The sequence below is a fragment of the Canis lupus genome, chromosome 12 (genome assembly GCF_011100685.1).
Source record: "Canis lupus familiaris isolate Mischka breed German Shepherd chromosome 12, alternate assembly UU_Cfam_GSD_1.0, whole genome shotgun sequence".
In the NCBI taxonomy this organism is placed as follows: Eukaryota; Metazoa; Chordata; class Mammalia; order Carnivora; family Canidae; genus Canis; species Canis lupus.
In genome coordinates this window covers 66687444-66701063 of record NC_049233.1, presented here as the reverse complement: position 1 = coordinate 66701063, position 13620 = coordinate 66687444, and the positions used below count along the sequence as shown (strand labels likewise).

At 43.1% G+C, this 13620-nt stretch overlaps 1 protein-coding gene across 13 annotated transcripts in view; it reads left to right on the top strand.

Moving 5' to 3' along the window:
• Positions 1-54: 54 nt before the first annotated feature.
• Positions 55-13620, top strand: part of PPIL6 (peptidylprolyl isomerase like 6) — a 31226-nt gene continuing 17660 nt past the window's right edge. For 12 of the 13 annotated variants that reach the window (XR_005368122.1, XR_005368123.1, XM_038554910.1 and 9 more), the window contains exons 1-5: positions 55-189; positions 4313-4408; positions 7400-7588; positions 10845-10907; positions 11049-11196. Coding sequence is in view for 11 of the 13 variants with exons in the window: in XM_038554910.1 (XP_038410838.1) it covers positions 55-189; positions 4313-4408; positions 7400-7588; positions 10845-10907; positions 11049-11196 (631 nt within the window). In the remaining 2 variants the exon portion in view is untranslated. The remainder of the gene's footprint in view (positions 190-4312; positions 4409-7399; positions 7589-10844; positions 10908-11048; positions 11197-13620) is intronic. The other variant, XM_038554909.1, reaches the window with a different exon arrangement.

Genomic DNA, 13620 nt, shown 5'->3' with positions numbered 1-13620 from the left:
GCGGTTGCCCTGGCGACGCGCAGCGTTTGTGCCCCGAGCGGGCCCCGCGCCGCCATGGCCAGCCCGCCGCCGTGCCTGCCGAGGTCGGCCCCGTGCCGCTCGCCGCCGCCGCCCGAGCCGCCGCTGCGGGTGAAGGTCGTGGGGCTCTTCACGAGCTCCAGCTTCCAGAGGGCGAAGAGCGCCGCTGAGGTAACCGCGGGAGCTGCCCTCGTGCGGGCGGCCCGGCCTCGCGCCCCCTGGCGACGGGGGCCGACGTTCCGGGGGGCGGGGTGGAGCGTCCCGGCCGCTCGGTGCCCGCTCCGTGCCCCCCTCCGAGCGGGGCCACCTTTAAAGGGAGGTCGGGGCAGCCCGGGTGGCGCCGCAGTTGAGCGCCGCCTTCGGCCCAGGGCGTGACCCCGGGGTCCCGGGATCGAGTCCCGCGTCGGGCTCCCTGCGTGGAGCCTGCTCCTCCCTGTGCCTGGGTCTCTGCTTCTCTCTCTCTCTGGGTCTCTCACGAATAAATAAATAAATAAAATCTTTAAAGGGAGGTCGGCGCGAGGGAGGGTTCAGGAATCTTGCTGGGCGACGGAGGGCAGCCCTCCCCTCTAGGTACCCACATGCTTCCATCTCCACAGTAATTTTTACTTGGCGTTATGGGTTTTTAAAAATTCGTGGAAAAATGTTTAGGAAGAAGTGATAACGCGTGACTACGGGTTTCTGTTTGCTTTCTGTTTTGCCACGAACTCCCTCCCCAAGTGTTTTTTTCGGCAACTTCATTTGGGAAGTTCTTTTGGGATTTTTTTTCCCCTCATCTTTACATTTTCTCTAGCATTTACTGCATTCCAGTCGAATCAGGTGCTTAATGGAATTTCTCAACAAATGACCCTCAAGTGCTTTGGAGAATCCAAGTATTTCTTTGTAAGCACACAGAACGATATAAAAAGGAAAAAAAAAAAACAAAAAAACAAAACGCTTGAAGCAGCTGGAAGAATGTGGCCAGATCAGCAATGGTGCACTGCACATACTATCCAAATGCAGGAGAAATGCAGAACTGGGCACATCTTTGGGGTTTGCTCCGGGAATGCTACTGTTAAGGTGATGCCGAATCCCACCAGTCTGCAGGACCATGCCGTGTCCGTGTTTGAATCTCCCGAAGTATCCAGCTGGATACCGGACACCAAATGTTCTCAAACAAGAAATCTTAAGCAATTCCTGCTTTCTTGCCTGCTCTAAGCCCACAGAGTTTAAGTTTATATCAAATTGTTTGATATAATCCATGATATCAATACAATTGAGTTTGTAATTATATCAAATCAAGCAATAGTAACTGTCGACCTTAAAACAGCCAATTATTTTACCAGCAAAATGGGTTTGATAATAGCACCCAAATTGCAATTTGGGATGTAGCAACGATGGCAAACCAAAGGCAATCTGGGAGATCAAAGGGCAGGAACATTATAGAGAAAAGGAAGAAGCTGGGAGGGGCTGCTTGGGAGGAAAGCCCCTGGATAGAGAGAGAGAGAGAGAGTTCAGGGTAGTGATGGTTTCTCAGTGAGTCATGATCTTACTGGCTGCGCTTGTTGCTGAGCAAGGCAACATTCTCTCTTCCTTCGGGCTGGAGGAGTAAAATACTTACTGCTCCTGGGAATGCAGGTTTGTCTCCTCCTGACCTACTGGGACTACAGTTGCCAAGTGGTGGTGGTAAGGCTGAGCGCTCCCCCTTCTGGCTTCCCCGCTCCATTGTCAGCGAGGTTCCCTTTATCCAGTTTCATGTAACTGATTTGTGAAATAGGTGTTTACATCAGGAAGAAGAGAACACGACACAGGTCTGTGAAAACGATACATGGATCATCAAAATAGGTAGACATCATGGGCTGTTAGCTGGACTGATGGGATCTATAGTTTATGGCTCAAGTTGTAGTTCATGATTTTTTTTTTTTTAAGATTTTATTCCTGAGAGACCCAGAGAAAGAGAGGTAGAGACACAGGCAGAGGGAGAAGCAAGCTCCACACAGGGAGCCCAATGCGGGACTCGATCCCGGGACTCCAGAACCACGCTCTGAGCTGAAGGCAGGTGCTAAACCGAGCCCCCCAGGAATCCCAAGTAGTTCATGAATTTGAGGAATTTTTTCCCCTTTTCTTTAGCTCCTTTCCTGAGGGCATGTTTTCTGTGCCTGCTCTACACTATAGAGAAGGTGTTGGCAATTTTTTTTCTGGAAAGCCTCGATATTAAATTATTAGGCCTTCAGGGCCCTAGGCTCTTAGACCACTAGGCTGTGTCCTTGAACAAAAGCAGCCACAGACCGTATGTAAATGATGGTGGTTTCCCAATTATGGATACTGAAATTTGAGTTGCATATAATTTCACATGGCACGAAATATGATTTTTTTTCAACTGCTTAAAATCTAAAAATTCTTCTTAGCTTTCAAGTCTTACAAAAACAGGCAGATTTGGTCAGCTGGGTCAGTTTGCCAGCCCCTGTGGTAGAGGATACTAAGTCAAGAAAACTATGTCTTTGATATATGTTAATTTTCCTTTTCTTAAGCTTTTGCCTACTGTAGCCTTATTTGAATATGAAACCCTATCAGTGTAAACTTAGTTCTACCATAATAAAGGATCTTTGAGTCATTTCTCAACATGACCCTTTGAGTGAGCAATCCTGAACACCTAATTTACTGTCAGAGATTTAGGTTTGTAAGACGTATTACACAGATTCTAATTTGGATGTAGTCCATTCTAGACACTAAATTATGCAGAAAGTATGATGAAGTATGCTTAATTTGAAAATCGTTGGGCTTATTAGTTATTCCAGATGGCCCTCCAGTTAGAAACACCATTGCCTCAAATTGAGCACAGACCCTGGAACTGGGACAAAGGAACATGATTATTTGTTGGTTGGGCAGGAGTCTAAGGAAGTAACCCAACTGCCATTGCCCACCTCGGCTCCCCCTGGTCCCAAGAGCAGGATATGCTCAGGCCCTGGCTTTGGCTTTCTCCCCCTTGGAATATCCACCCCTGATGAAGCATGCCAGGCCAGTGTCCTCTCTTAGACCACAGCCGGTCCTCTAGGCACTGTCGCTAGTGGAGAAAGTGTGGGGCACAGCAGCCAGCTGTCATTCTTCCCTGTTGGACAGATGTGCTCCTTAGCCCCACTCAGAAAGGTGAGGCCTCACTGCTAGTGCCTCATCTGCCTTCTCTTGCTTGACCAGGAGACAAGATGCAACATATCAGGAAACAAAAATTTTTTTTAAAGATTTTATTTATTTATTCATGAGAGAGAGACAAAGACATGGGCAGAGGGAGAAGCAGGCTCCATGCAGGGAGCCTAATGCAGGACTGGATCCCCAGACCTGAGATCAGCGCCCTGCCCTTTTTTTTTTTTTTTAAGAATTCTATTTATTTATTCATGAGAGAGACACACACACAGAGAGAGGCAGAGACACAGGCAGAGGGAGAGGGAGAAGCAGGCTCCATGCAGGGAGCCCGACGTGGTACTCGATCCCGGGTCTCCAGGATCACACCCCGGGCGTCAGGCGGTGCTAAACCGCTGCGCCACCGGGGCTGCCCCCCCGCCCTTTTTTTGACAGGGATTATTAACCAGTAAGAATTTTCTCTGATTCATATAGACAAAATAATATATGTTAAACGAAAACACGCTCAATATCTAAACCTAAACATATTTATCATTTACTTCACTTTTTCCCAAAGGGTGTCTTTTGGGCATTCTCCACATATCAATGAATTAAATTAACATTTATTTTAGTTAAAAGTATCTGTAGAAGGAGGTGGGTGGGGGGATGGGTTAAACGGGATGGGGATTAAGGAGGGCATTTGTCCTGATGTGTACCAGGTGATATATGGAATTGTTGAATCACTATATTGTACACCTGAAACTAATAAAACACTGCAGTTAAAAAAATAAAGTAACATCTTCTTTTCATTAAAAAAAAAAAAAGTATCTGTAGGTCCACTGAGGCTTAGTAAGTTTAATTTACGGAAAAACTGGTCCTTAAAAAACACGGCAAATCACAAGACTTTGGCATAAACTCATTTATTTGTTCATTTGCTCATTCCTGTGCTATGTTGGATGGTCCATTGTGTGCCAGATATTGAAGCCAGAGGGAGTATGGGAAAACTAGGATATAGTCTTGGTCCCCAGTGTGAGGTAAACACCGGGGTCTCTGGGAGCAAGCAGGGGGCATTAAGCCAAATTGTGTGGCCTGGGTGTACACTGTATAAAACCCTCCTGAAGTCCCCATAAAAATTGGGGGAAATGATTTCTACTTTAAAGGAGAATGTACTCTAAAATAATTATTCTGTCTTGAAATCTAGAGTCTGAAGAGTAATTATCCATCCACATTTGAAGATCCTATAATAGTTCCTCTTCAAGAATTTGCATGGGATCAATATCTACAGGAGAAAAAAAGGGTAAAGGCTATTCGGGGTATGGGAAATGAGTAAAGTTTTGTCTCAATTATTTATCTATGCATTGTTTTGGAAAAACTGGAGCAGTGATTTTAGAGCAACTAGATTTGGTTTCTCTAAATTATCCACTTTTCCTAAATCATTTCAATCACTTTACCAGGCTGATTTTAAGAAAAACATTTACATTTGGAAGACTTGATTAGAGAGGTAAGTTTTAAATTCTCAGTGCTGCTATTTCCCTTGCTGATGGCTAGCCCGCTCTCCCCGCACACTGCTTACTCATACTTCCTGTGACCCCTTGACACTCAGAGTCCTTAGCCTGGAAGGGTTGGGTGGTGTATAGCACAGATACAGTGGGGGGCTTGTGTGTGGGGTGGTGGTGGGGGTTGTGGGGATGGGAGGGACCTGTGGCCTAGGGAGCTCTGATGACAGGCACCAAGTTCCCACAGGGCAGCCTTGTCCTAATTAAAGCTTCCTCTCTGCCTTCTCCCCACTAACACTGCTCTTGGAAAACCCCAGGCCCCAGGGCTAGCAGAGCTTGCCTTAGGGACAACAGATAGGTTTCCTCTCGGGTGCCAGCCCCGATCTAGGGTTCTAGGTGCTGCCTAGGTGCTGTGATACTAAGAGTTCTAAGGTGGCATCCTGGCTCAGCAATACCTCATGTTGGGGTGAGGCTGGAATGGGTACACTTCCTGCTTGCCATCCCTGGCCCAGAACCGTAAAGTCCCCGTCCTGGTTTCCCTGCCCCACCGCATGTCCCCCGTGACTGATGAAATCCCATGTCCCCTGACCAGAGCAGTGGCTGCACGAGGACATCCTGTGATCCTGTGGTTATCACACAGTGTTGCTGGATGACACCACTGCACTGTAGTCACACGAATGCTGCAAGACTGAGTCCAGGATACATTTGTTAAGTCTCATACCATTCTCATGGCCATGATACATTTTCACTGGCATTCAGACAGAATGGTAGCAAACACCTATGTACGTGTTCATCATATGCTAGATGGTGTATATATGTATAGATTATGGTAATTATGCATATATTAACTCCAGTCCTTACAACAACGAGGGTGACCAGTGGTCCTGCTTTGCCTGGTTCTGAGGAGTTTCCTGTGAGCAGCAATTTCAGTGCTAAACCTCGGATAATCCTAGACAAACTGGGGCAGCTGGTCAGGACACTTGGATACCTTAACATAAAATACATCTTTCTTAATTTTTGGTCACCAAACTTCTTACACTGCCTACCAGGAGAGCCATGAGCTCATGCTTTGTGGTCTGTACCCAATTCCTCCTAAAGATTCCCACTGTATTAAAGATTAGTGTGGATTCCATTCTGCAGTTTCCCACCATTTCAGCCTGGGTTACTGACCTTGGGATGGTTCGTGTTCTCTTCCTTTCACTTTTCTCCTAAGACCTGAATGAGGCTTAGGTAATCACAGCTGTTTCTTTCCACCCATTCTTTATTCCCTATCCTCCCCCTTTCTTCCTTTTCCCACCTTCATTTCTTGGACACTTGTCACCTTATCCTTGTTTCAGGCCAGTTTTTGTCCTTCCTCAATGAAAGCATTATGCTTTGTGTCACATATCTTGCTTCTTAGCACATCTAAATGTTAGGTCCAGGCTGGCCTTATGCTTCAGCAGAATGTAATGCCACCCCTGAGTGGTGGCTTCTGGGCCTTTGGAAAAGCCTTTCTCTCTCTCCAAAAAAGGCAACATCTTATGACTCAGTGCTAGAAAGCCCCAGAAACCACTGGGTCCAGCCCACTATCTTGAGGTATGTGAGCAGGCCCCCTCATACCCAGAGGACACACAAAGATGAAGGATCTACAGTGTCAGCCTCCAAGTAAAGTCTACCTTCTACTGTACTCCCACGAGGTGACATAGATTTCCCATGAGGTGACATAATTATCCACATTAACCATACCTGGGCTAAATAAATATCCCTTTTTAAAGTTTTCCATTCTATAAAATGTGATAACTAACACTGATAAATGTAAACAGTTTAGGGACTCTTGACCTACAGGCTCTATCAGTGATTTATATAGTTCAGCATGAACAAGTTTATTGTTTTCCTCGAGCCAGGTTTTGATATGGGCGTCGAAATGGGAAATGAAATCTGGGAGAAGAGCTGGGTGTGCAGCAAATAAGGCAAGCCACTCCCCAAACCAGCATTTCCCCATCAGCATGCCCTCGGATGTTGTTAGACACGCAAATTCTCAAGCCCCATTCTGGAATCAGAAACCCGGGTGGGGCTCAGGAATCTATAATTCTGCTTGCCTCCTAAAATTTGAGAACTGCTGTCCCAGATTATTCATGCTTTTGCCAGGACTGGCACCAGACCATAATAAACCAGATCTCTTCTGAGGGGCATTACTCATGGCCATACACTGGGATTTAGGAGGTTGACTGTTAGTATTTGGAGAAACACACTCATGCACTTCATCTTCAGGGGCTTAGGACCGAAAGATGTGGACAAAGGTGAGTTTTTGCCCTTCCTGCACCTGGGGTCCGTCAGAAGGCCCGCCGGCCCCCAGGAGGTATTTCCTTTCCCTGACCCTACCCCCTCAAAAAAGCATTCTTTCCATCCTTGGCACTGAAAACCATGTTATTACTCAGAACCCCTAGCCTTTCCAAGCATACACACAGTAAAACGTACTTCAGAAATGAAACCAGAGACTGCATTTTGTTTTCAGGTTCACACAGATGCTACGCACACAGATTTTTATTACCAGATCACTATTTTCAATCACTGTACTATTTTTAATATTACTTTTAGGTCATTCTGCTTTCAGTGATGTCAGATTCTTTAAAATGTTCTTGAATTCTGTTTGAAAGCAAAATTCTAAAAGATGGCAAAAAGTCTGTTTTGTTTTGCTTTTAAAGATTTGGTTAGAGTCTATCCCAAGCTGTGGCTTGTGGGTTTGGCAAGGTCGGTTTTATCCCCTCCCAACAATACATTTTTTTTTTTTTTTTAATCCTTTTCCTCTATAGGAGTTCAAGAATGAAATTTGGGAATATTCTTCCTATGTGATGTGTTTTGTTAACGATCAGCTCCTGGGTGACGCAGCTGATCTTCAGAAATGGGCTCACAAGATGTGGGATATAGTTGACGTTAAGCCCCCTGAACTATATGAGGCGCTTACTGTGGATTATTCTGCTAAATACTTAAGAGATACCAAGGCAAGTTTCACTAACTGTTAATGACAATAGTGGAATCTTTGATCATTTATATTGATTCAGCATTAATTACTGATCTCCTAACAAAGGAATATAAACAGTGGAAGACTAGTATTTAAGTTAAAGATTACATATAATACTGCAGGTTTTGGCTGAACAGTGTGTAAAGCAAGGATACCTCACAGCAGGCACACTACACAGGAGGAAAGCATCTCTGCTCAAACCTTTCTACTCCCCTTAGAGATATGCATTAATTATTTTAAGACCTAAAGACGCCTCCTCCTGCTCCTGTAGGTTGAGACTACTATCCACTCACGCTTAGTATGAAAAAATTTTAATTCGTACTTTCTAATGCCTTAAGTGGGAGGTGCTGCACTAAGAGAGTGGAAAGTTGAACTGAGAAGAAAGGTGACATTGTAAAGCAGGCACATAGGTGGCAAGAGCAGGACCAGACCAGCTAAGGCCCTGGGGTGGTTTCCAGTGGACAGTCATGAAGCCGGAGGTCCAGGAGAGTGAGAGACAAGACAACAGGGGGGAATGGCAATAGAGATGAAAGTACTTTGTAATTTTGCTCAGAAACTTTGTTATGCCAACAAGAACCACGTGCTGCAAATCATTTCATGCTTATAGTGGCCCGTGCCCACAGAAAGACCCAGCGCTAGGATTTTTTGTTTTTTTTAAGATTTTATTTATTCATGAGACAGAGAGGCAGTGACACAGGCAGAGGGAGTAGGAGGCTCCCTGCAGGGATCCCGGAACTCCGGGATCACAGCAGGAGCCCAAGGCAGACATTCAACTGCTGAGCCACCCAGGCATCCCCAGTGCTAGGATTTGAGCTGTAAAAAGGCAAAGACCTTGCTTCCTTTATCTTCATTTAACTGTTACTGCCTTGAACACAATCTGAAACGTAGTACGAGCTCAGTGAATGTCTGGTTGAATCAACCATGCAGTTGGAAAATACTAGAAACTCTGAGGGTATGCGGAGGAATGTAATGTTCACAGTAGTTAATTTCCAAAAGGACAAGAGCCTAGAAGTACATCGTGTATTCAGGGAATGGCAGGGGACACAGCAAGGAGGCCAGAATTAACAGGAAATGAGGCTGGGAAAATGAGAGTTACAGTCCCAACAATACCATGCTACCCTGATTACCTTGAGAAAAGGTATGCTTTGAAAGGATACTGGAAACCTCACAATTGACTGGAAAGTTGGGAAACCAGCTTTTGGAAAGCAGGTGGGAACCAAGGGAGGCCTGGCAGCCTGAAATGGTAGCGAGGGTCAGGTCCCAGGAATGTGCAGTTAGTATGCTGCCGTGGGTGCCTGCTGGCCCAGGCTTAGAGAATTAACTTCTCAACTGGTGTCTGCATTACTCCCTGGAGATCCAAGGCCCCCGGTGGGAGCACCTCACTAATCAGCCCAAGTCATATGCCCACACACCCTGGCTCTCAGATCGGTGAGAGGGAGAATCCGGCCCCCCCTTAGTGTCTTTAGAGGGTGGTGGGTCAAGTAGGGAGTTCCCCAAATTAGAAACATCTCCAGATGTTAAGAAAGGGGAAATACCCCAAACAGATCCACTAAAGAAAAGCTGAACTTAAGTCCATTCTGAACTAAGGAGTTAGATTTTTTTCTAGAAGGAAGCTGAGCCAACAGAACTTTTTCATAAAGAGTACGACATAATCTTTGCTTTTTTGGAAGAAGTTTTAGGGCTGTACAAAAACAGGGTGGAGTGGGAAGAGCTTGGTGGCAGGGGGACTACTTGGAACACTGCCAGAATAATGTGGGCTAGAGATGATGACAGCCTGAATTAATGGCAGTGGAGAGGGAGGACCCGGATTCCAGAGAAAATCCTTACATTTTTTTGTGCAGAGGCTAGATTTTTTTCTTGCTGCAGGGACTTGTTTACTTCTGGGTTGGAATGATATATCAGACAATTCTGTTTAAATGTTTGGCTACTAAGTGACATGACCTTGTGTTGTGTTTGTTTTTTCATTAGAATTGTTATAATTATCTACTGACAACTGCACAAAGATAATATATGGACACAGAGGGAAGTTCAATGATGCCTGAAGGGACTTAACCATTTCATAAATGAATCGTGATTTCTAGCGTATCCTCTTTTTCTGCCCAAGCCTGTGAAGTTTACTATGTTGTACCTTTATAATAAAGCTAAAATATTCTTTTTTAATTCAGGACTTGTGGTACAGAAGCCGAGAGGCACAAAAAAGTCCATCATAATTATTATGGATATAGTACTTCATTCCTGGATGCCAAGTAATGTAATATTATTCCAGTCTTTTAATTAAAAAAAAAAAAGGCTCAAGTGATAGAAAGTAGTGACAGTGATACCGTAAAAGTGATTTCATTTATGTTTCCTAGATTCCTAGAAACAGGGCAGGGCAAGTTAGATAGCTTGTTAAATCCGATGGCATCTCTATGTTTGAGAATGGTGTCCAAGATCTGAAATGTAACCCGTTAGATGTGCTCTGCTCCTTAAATGAATGCTACCATGATAGAGACTGTGTTTTCATTTTGGATGCCTCCTTGTGAAGCTACACGAGGTCACACAAATGTTAGCTGTCTCTACCAGAAAGGATGCCAGCTGAAAACAAGAGCTGGGGGCACCTGGGAGCCGGAGAGCATGGTTGAAATAACACGAAAGCACAGCATATTCTCTTTCCCCTGGTCCCATACCTCCTATGGATATGGTCTCCTTGTTTCCCCACTCAGAAAGGACATGGCCTGGCTCTGGGTAGCTAATCTTCATGTCTGTCAAAATCCAAAACATGCGGTAACCAAATCCATGGCATTCAGGTTGGATATTTCCCAAATTTACACAGGACAGAAAATTCCCAGTCTGTTTCTTTTCCCAAAGGCACCAACCAGTGCTCCTCTCCACACCTAGCTTGCAGTGTAGGGGACATCTAGGCCATGTGATCTCTGCCTGGTGTTACATGTTAAGGTTATTCAAAGCTTGGCTAATAAAGGGTTTTTAAAAAGTATGTTATTCAAATAGGTTGTAAAGACTTGATATAAGAAAATGAAACAAACTTTTCAGTCTTTATTTATTTTTTCTTTTCAGTCTTTTAAATTTGCTGTTACATTATCCACTGTTAATGCTTTCAAAATCTTATCACTGAAAACATTATTCTCCTGTATTTTGGGTAACTTCTAAAACTATCTTCCAAAAATAAAAAAATAAAATAAATAAAACTCTCTTCCAAGATACTGACCTGCATTATCTTTTTTTCCCTATTTTAATAGCATGATTTTGTGTTCTTGGACATTTCTATTGATTTTCATCCAATTGGAAGACTGATTTTTGAGGTAAGAGGTTTTTTGCTGTTCTTATTTATTTGTTATTTATTTATTTATTTATTTATTTATTTGATACGTGGGAAGTGGAGGTAGGAATCTGTAACTGTCAAAATATTAAATATTTAATCTTTGAATCCTTTTTATTTGTAGCTATACTCTGACGCATGTCCCAAAACGTGTAGAAACTTTCAGGTCTTATGCACAGGAAAAGTGGGGTATTCTCAAAGTGGCATCAAGCTACATTACGTAGGTTCAGTTATTCATCGAGTAGTACCAAATGGTTGGATACAAGGAGGAGGTAAGTTTAAAATCTTAAATACAACTTAATTATAACATCAAATCAGAATATCCCAAATGTTGTCTACCTTTGTGAAATGCACGTAGAATTAGATGTATTTAATATTAGATATTATATATGTTGAAAGGATATGTTATATGGCCAAAGGATTAAGATATTCATACTCTTTTTAAAAATGTCCTAGATTTTGAAATAAACACCCATGTTGGGCTCCATGCCCAGTGTGGAGTCTACTTAAGATTCTCTTCCTCTCCTGCTGCCCCACCCCGCTCCCTCTCTTTAAAAAAAAAAAAAAAAAAAAAATGCTCACCTAAAAACATAGGAGTACCTAAAAAATCCAGTGCTTTTAAGAGACATTCTAAAGGTAGGAATTTTAAAATAGAATGAATATATGGAAAACAACTTATTTCTCACCAAAGATGTTACATTGTTACAAAGTAAAAGTAAGAGCTAAAGCATTTTGATCTCCATTTTTGCTCTCTTTTCAGGTCAATCCTTTGACTTCACACAGACTAGGTCTCTCCTAACAGCACAAAATTAAATTTTGAAGGCCTTTTGGGAAGAAGCCCATAGGGAATAATCAGACAGTAATTTAAAAATAATTGGCTTAGAGTGTAAGATTTGCTTGAACCTGATGAAATATGCAGAAGCTGAAATTAATAATGCTTAAATATTTTTCTACAATTTGGAATGTTCTGAGGCTGATGAAAAAAATGTAGATTTAATCCAAGCATTTGTATGAAAACAACTATTTTTCCCTCAGTTTCTCCAAACTGAGATAGCACCCATAGTGTTATCTAACCTCATTATTTCCTACTTCACATACACATATGGTATGTATCTTCCTATGTCGATAAACATACACAATTTTTTAGGGTCCACCTAGTTTTTCATATTGCTGTACCAATTTACAGTTGGCCCTTGAACAATAAGGAGTCTGAACTCTGGGGGTCCATTTATACACATTTTTTTTTACAGTACAGTGGTAGAAATGTATTTTCTCTTATGACGTTGTTTTTCTTTTAAATATTTATTTGAGAGAGAGAGAGACTGCACATATGTGGGGTAGGGGCAGAAGGAGAGGGGGAGAGAGTCTTAAGCAGACTCCACACTGAGCGTGGAACCCCACATGGGGCTCAGTTTCATGACCCTAAGATCACGACCTGAATCAAAACCAAAAGTTAGATGCTTAACCGTCTGTGCCACACAAGTGCCCCTTCCTTATGATTTCTAAAAAACATTTTCTTTTCTCTAGCTTTCTTTATTGTAAGAATATAGCATATAATATACAAAACATTCAGACTGTTTATGTTACCAGTAAGGCTTCTAGTCAACTGTACACTATTAATAGTTAAATTGGGGCGGGGGGGGGGGTAAGTCAAAAGTTATATGGGGGTTTTCAACTGTGCACGGGTTGGCATCACTAACCCCTGCATTGTTCAAAGGCCAACTGTAATTCTCCATAGGTGAACATTTAGATTGTTTTCAAGTATTTGTTGGTATAAAACCATCCTCAAGGGGGCCAGTATCAGGGTCTCCTGAAACTTAGTTTAGTGTTGACTATTGTGTGGTGGGCTCTCAGCTATGTTCTTTTTTGTTTTATTTTTGGTTTTTGGGTAGAGGTACACCTCTCCTTCCAGAGCCCCAGAGCAAGATTTGTGAAAAGTAGGTGATATTACTTGCTTGTTTACTATTTGAAATAAAAATTCCAAACAGTAAAATGCACAGATCTTGGGTCATGATTCCAAATAATGAGGCAGCAATGTTAAGGACAGTTGGGAAAAAAAAAATGCTGATTACTATGGATTCAAATCCAAACGATAAACATAAGTGTACCACTTAGTACTTAGTATCTCTGAATCAGTTTCTTAATCATAAAATGGGGGAAATTATAATATCATAGGATGTGGTGAGGATTCAGTGACATGGTATACTGGAAGTACCAAGTTCTATAAACGTTTTCCCTTCAGATATCAGACTCCCACCAGGCTGTGGGGAGAATTTTGGAATATGGGTGCTAAATGTGGTTTTCCACTGTGCTTGAAGCTGCTTCCCAACACCACTGCTTTCCTGATGGGACCAGCGGGGCCTACATGGTCTACAATACCTCCAGCCTCCCTTCATCCTCTGACATCTCCTCTCACTCTCCTCCACACACTGGCCTACTTGCTGTTTCCTAAGAACATCAAACATACATGTGCTTGGCGTCTTTTGTTGTTTTTCTGCCTGGAACACACCCCACCCAGCTATGCCTCAGATATCCCTTGCTTCAGCCTCTAATCTGTTTTGGATTTTGGCCAAGTTCATCTCAGCAAGATTTACCCGACCATCTTATTTAAAACTGCCACTTTCCTATCCACACAGGATAGTCTCTTCACTCCCTTCCCTGCTGCTTCTAGCCCCTTATTTTTATTTTTAAAATAA